The sequence below is a fragment of the Blennius ocellaris genome, assembly GCF_963422515.1.
Source record: "Blennius ocellaris genome assembly, chromosome: 16".
In the NCBI taxonomy this organism is placed as follows: domain Eukaryota; kingdom Metazoa; phylum Chordata; class Actinopteri; order Blenniiformes; family Blenniidae; genus Blennius; species Blennius ocellaris.
The window spans coordinates 24,090,240-24,096,498 of NC_137665.1; the positions used below are offsets into that span (position 1 = coordinate 24,090,240).

At 48.5% G+C, this 6,259-nt stretch overlaps 1 protein-coding gene across 1 annotated transcript in view; it reads left to right on the plus strand.

The window, feature by feature from the left end:
• The window catches only part of LOC308141083 (protein rogdi homolog), a gene marked incomplete at both ends in the record, with an annotated part of 7,226 nt that extends 3,381 nt beyond the window's left edge, over positions 1–3,845 (plus strand). The window contains 4 exons of the mRNA XM_080511086.1: positions 1,327–1,437; positions 1,540–1,589; positions 1,869–1,995; positions 3,825–3,845. Coding sequence (XP_080367212.1) covers positions 1,327–1,437; positions 1,540–1,589; positions 1,869–1,995; positions 3,825–3,845 — 309 coding nt within the window. The remainder of the gene's footprint in view (positions 1–1,326; positions 1,438–1,539; positions 1,590–1,868; positions 1,996–3,824) is intronic.
• Between the last annotated feature and the right edge of the window lie 2,414 nt (positions 3,846–6,259).

Here is a 6,259-nt window from a genome sequence, read left to right on the forward strand (position 1 = left end):
GGTGAACCTCTAGGGTGAACCTCTATGGTGAACCTCTATGGTGAACCTCTAGTGTGAACCTCTAGGGTGAACCTCTAGGGTGAACCTCTAGGGTGAACCTCTATGGTGAACCTCTAGTGTGAACCTCTAGGGTGAACCTCTATGGTGAACCTCTATGGTGAACCTCTAGTGTGAACCTCTATGGTGAACCTCTATGGTGAACCTCTAGGGTGAACCTCTAGTGTGAACCTCTAGGGTGAACCTCTAGGGTGAACCTCTATGGTGAACCTCTAGTGTGAACCTCTAGGGTGAACCTCTATGGTGAACCTCTAGGGTGAACCTCTATGGTGAACCTCTATGGTGAACCTCTAGTGTGAACCTCTAGGGTGAACCTCTATGGTGAACCTCTATGGTGAACCTCTATGGTGAACCTCTAGTGTGAACCTCTAGTGTGAACCTCTAGGGTGAACCTCTATGGTGAACCTCTATGGTGAACCTCTAGTGTGAACCTCTAGTGTGAACCTCTATGGTGAACCTCTAGGGTGAACCTCTATGGTGAACCTCTATGGTGAACCTCTAGTGTGAACCTCTAGGGTGAACCTCTAGGGTGAACCTCTAGGGTGAACCTCTATGGTGAACCTCTAGTGTGAACCTCTAGGGTGAACCTCTATGGTGAACCTCTATGGTGAACCTCTAGTGTGAACCTCTAGGGTGAACCTCTATGGTGAACCTCTAGTGTGAACCTCTATGGTGAACCTCTAGGGTGAACCTCTATGGTGAACCTCTAGGGTGAACCTCTAGTGTGAACCTCTAGGGTGAACCTCTAGGGTGAACCTCTATGGTGAACCTCTAGTGTGAACCTCTAGGGTGAACCTCTATGGTGAACCTCTAGGGTGAACCTCTATGGTGAACCTCTATGGTGAACCTCTAGTGTGAACCTCTAGGGTGAACCTCTATGGTGAACCTCTATGGTGAACCTCTATGGTGAACCTCTATGGTGAACCTCTAGTGTGAACCTCTAGTGTGAACCTCTAGGGTGAACCTCTATGGTGAACCTCTATGGTGAACCTCTAGTGTGAACCTCTAGTGTGAACCTCTAGGGTGAACCTCTAGGGTGAACCTCTAGGGTGAACCTCTATGGTGAACCTCTAGTGTGAACCTCTAGGGTGAACCTCTATGGTGAACCTCTAGGGTGAACCTCCAGGACCCAGAACCTCCATCAGCTGGTGGACTGAATAAAGTGACTTCGATCAGCTTCGATATCAGAGGCTTCAAACAGCTGGACTTTAAACTGTACCATTGTTCCTCATCGGGCCGTGTTAATCAGTCAAATCCTTTCTCCTCCACAAAATGTTCTCCCCCCATGCCGGGGACGTCATGGTCAACTTCTACATCAACCTGAGTAAACTGTGCCTGACGGTGTACCAGCTGCACACGATGCCCCCGAACACCACCAAGGTCAGATCAGAAAGCATGGAGGAGGTGGTGGTGGTAGGGGGGGGGGGGGGGGGGGGGGGGACTAAACTGTGACCAAACTCTTCTTCTGACTGTTCTTTGCAGAACTTCAAACCAGCCGGGAGCTCGGTGTTGCACAACCCTGGAGCCATGTTGTAAGTCCTGAATCCCATGTTTAAACTCAGAGGTCAGAGGTCAGAGGTCAGGGGTCACTAGAGTACTGAAATAAAAATAAATGTTAAGTCCAGACAAATATTGGTGAGAAACCGTCCATGTTTGATCAATTCTTTCACGCTGGTCGCCGCCACACGTCCTTCATGTTTGTTCTGTAGTCAGTGTGGTTCTCCTCCTACAAACAGTGTGAATGTAAGGTTCCCCCTCTGCCGGGCCGTACGCTTCACACCCTGATCCACACCTGGTCTCGCCCCCTGCAGTGAACTGAACAACAACCGCTTCCAGGTGAGCCACGTCCACAAGGTGGAGTGTGTGGTGCCCTGGCTCAACGGCACGCTGGTGTTCTTCACCATCTCCCTGCAGCTGTGCCAGCAGCTCAAAGACAAGGTGACGTGTTCTAGATGCTCACATGTTCTCCACCAACACACGTTCTCCACCAACATGTTCTCCACCAACACACATGTTCTCCACCAACACACATGTTCTCCACCAACACACATGTTCTCCACCAACACACGTTCTCCACCAACATGTTCTCCACCAACACACATGTTCTCCACCAACATACATGTTCTCCACCAACACACGTTCTCCACCAACATGTTCTCCACCAACATGTTCTCCACCAACATACATGTTCTCCACCAACACACGTTCTCCACCAACATGTTCTCCACCAACATGTTCTCCACCAACATGTTCTCCACCAACACACGTTCTCCACCAACATGTTCTCCACCAACATGTTCTCCACCAACACACATGTTCTCCACCAACACACATGTTCTCCACCAACACACATGTTCTCCACCAACACACGTTCTCCACCAACATGTTCTCCACCAACACACATGTTCTCCACCAACATGTTCTCCACCAACACATGTTCTCCACCAACACACATGTTCTCCACCAACACACATGTTCTCCACCAACACACGTTCTCCACCAACACACATGTTCTCCACCAACATGTTCTCCACCAACACACATGTTCTCCACCAACATGTTCTCCACCAACACATGTTCTCCACCAACACACATGTTCTCCACCAACACACATGTTCTCCACCAACACATGTTCTCCACCAACATGTTCTCCATCAACCCTCCAACCTAAACTCCATACAGAACGATCAAAATCAAACTTCTGTACCAAATGACACACACTTCATTCATCTCACCTGATTTTTGTCAAACCAACTACTGGAGTTGGGAATCTTCAACCGGTTCTGACTTATCTACCTAGAACGTATCTAGAACTACACACTGGTCTCAGTCAGTGGCTGTACCGTGGTGTAATGTGGAGGCGCTGTAGGAGGCCTCCTGACACTGTCAGGCTAAATGTAAAGCATCTTTAGATATCCGACATCCATATCGGTCAGATATCAGCCAAGAAAACGACTCACATTTTATCGGACTGCATTTAAAAACTGGGATCTAAGCGCTCCGATCGTCCTGGACGACCGGCCCCTCCGTCGGTGGCGAGTAACGTGGGGTTTAAACACATAATTGAGCTCCTCCAGCCTCGCGACATTACTCCTCGCCACCCCGGATACATGAAGAAGTTCTAAAGTCTATTGCCGCACAATGCTTATCTTGTTGGAAAGAAAACAATCACATCATGCTCTGACTGCAGGAAGTGGCGATGGAGGAGTAGCGAGGGTTGTCAGCAGGTTAGTTAAACATTGTTCTGGACACAGTCGGTGGAACTGGAGCAGTGAACTATTCACTTTGAGCAGGTGGACGGTGGACAACGTCGTCTTGTGGGTTTTGTTCCCACCGTGTACTGACAGTAAGAACTTGAATTGTTTTCCACTTTAAAGGTATAATTTGTTACTTTTCAGGGTCTTCTAATTCATTTTTTTGTAGACCAAAAAAACACACACTCTTTCTAGAAACAGTGGCGTTTAAGACGACTCTATTCACTTAAAGCAAAATTCCATCACTAGGATTTTTTCTCAGCATTCTAAAGTGATGAGGACTTGACCAGGAGCAGTTTTGAGGTATTACTGGTCACACAGGCAGCCTGCATGAGTGTCGGATGTATTTAACGTGAGGCAAATTGTAATTGGCCTGTAACCCTGGTGTGTGAAACCAACACTGTCATTAACAAACCACCTGGCACTGCACCAAAACCACATCTTGTACGTTAAGCAGCCGTTTCCCACTCAGATGTCTTCATGACGCCTGATCAAGGAGGATTTGTCTCCCAGTCCCTGGAGAAGAAGGTGTAGCGAAGACCAGGCAGGATTCCAACCAGTGTTTTAAAGTGTCTTCATCCACCTTCAGGACAAATAGTTTGGTGTTGGTGGAGCTGCTGTCTGCTTATTGAATCATGAATATTTGTCCCACTACTGTCCTCCAATGCGATGTCTCTGTCTCTCTTTCTAATGTGGCCTTTTAGACTTTCTGGAGGACTTGTGACGGCACCAGCATGGGCTTGTTTGGAATGAATATGAAGGCTTTATTAATGCTTGGTGATCATTTATCTCCTGTCCTGTTGGATCTCAACTGAGAAGGTGTCTGTTTGTGTTCCAACAAAATGATGTGGTTTCCAAATAGAAGCATGAGAAAACAGCTCAGGAGCCGAACAGTAAGAATCAAACTGAGTGAAAACGTGTTTTTTTTTTAAAAATTTCTACCTAAAGAAGGTTGAGAGTTTACACTGCAACGTTTTGAAAACGACGTCTGTTTGCATGGAAACGGGAGAAACACTGAAAACATTGTGGTTTTTTTGACGCTGTTGTTAGTTTTTGTAATGAAACCAGACTAAACATCAACAAACAATCGCTTCAGGATTTAGTCATATGAAGACATTTATTTGAATTTGAATTTGCCGCCCTCTCCGTCACCCTCCTTCCATCTCGTGGGCGGGGGTTAATGCTGGACGTGAGCGGGGGATCCCGTCCTGGAGGACCCTGGTGTCTCCTCTCTCCTCTGGCCTGGTGAAGCAGCCCCACCTCCAACCAGCTTGACCGGCTTCCGGTTTGCGCCGTTGTCCTGCGCCCTCCTCTGGAAGCTGGAAAACATTTTTGAAAAAGGGTCATTGAGGGGGATCTTAAAACCCATAAACTTTCATCTGCAACTCGTCATTTCAAGCAACAAGGTGAAACGCTGGAAAGCAAACAAAAGTGGGGAAACTGGATCTCTACCTTGAGGATGTTGGGCAGATTCCCCCCGTTGGTCTGGGTCGTTGAGGCCTCCTCCTCCTCCTGAAGCCCCCAGTCCCCAGACTGGGCCTCGGTGGTCCGGGCTGGTTTGAGGCTTCTGGAGAGAGCCTCCTTCTCGGCCTTCAGCCGGGCCACTTGCTGCCGGTGTTTCTGGACCAGCTCCTCCTCCTTCGCGGCCGCCTCCTTCTCCCTCATGTCCCAGCGCACTTCCCAGTGCTTGTTGCTGTCGGCCCTCAGCTTCTCGCCGACGGCCTTCAGCTGGACGCAGCGTCTCTCTTTCAAGTCTTTCGCCGCCAGAGCTTCTTTCAGCTGGAGCTCTTTGTCATGCAGGGCCGCTTGGACGGTGTTCAGCTCTGCACTGAGCCGGGACACTTGCAGCTGGTGGTTTTGCAGGAGAGCTTCCACCTTCACAGCCGCCTCCCTCTCCCTCATGTCCCAGCGCACCTCCCAGTGCTTGTTGCTGTCCGCCCTCAGCTTCTCGCTCAGAGCCTTCATCTGGCCGTAACGCTTCACCTGCGTGTCTCTGGCTGCCAGGGCGTCTTTCAGCTGGCGGTCCTTCTCCTCCAGCTGGGAGGCCATGAGCCGTTGTTTTGCCTCCATGGCGCTCAGCTGACTGTCCTTCTCCTTGTGCAGTCTGGCGAAGTCCACCATCTGCTGCATGCAGGCGTCTCTGTAGTAGAAGAGCGCCTGGCGCAGGGACTTGATCCTCGGGGAAGTCTCACTGGCTTGGTTGTTCTCCATTTTTGATAAACAAGAAATGTCCAAAACTGGGAAGCTGTATCAGATGCTGGGAAATGGCTGTGATCTCGCTCGTGTCTCTGAAGGACTGAGTGCAGATAGACGTCTGCAGGCTGCTCTCACTGGCCTCGGGTCAAAGGATCAAAGGATCAAAGGATCAAAGGACAGGTTTACCTCGAATTCCCATTGGAATTCCCCTAATGCAGATAGGCGAACAAACTGTTCTGGGGTCAGATTGAATATCTCCATCACCCACTCTGTTGTTTTTCCTGCACCTGAAGCTTTGACAGCAGGAATATCTCAGTGGAATACTTGAGTGAAATAATTTTTAAAAAATGACAAAATGTTATCTATTTTAAAAATATAGATACTAAAGACAAAATAGATAAAGTGTCAATAAAATAACTGTTACAAATTCCCTGTGAAGTGTATTGTGTGTTGTGTTAGAATAGGGGTTTTTCGTCAGGCATTATTTTTGGACAACCCAGTCAGGTGATGGGGTCCTCGTGTTACGTCCCGGCGAACGGAGTTTTTCTGGTAATGATAAGACGGTCCTGAACCCCTCGTTACATGTTGAATGCGTTTGTGAAGAAGTAAGTCTTTAATAGTCATCAAGCATGCCTACAAGTGTTCATATTCAGTGTATAGGTCGGTAGATGTGTGTTTGGTAACAGTTCTGTGTCAATTAGCTCGGATGTAAATGACGCTAATGCTAATCGGCTAGCTCTGTCTGCACGTGT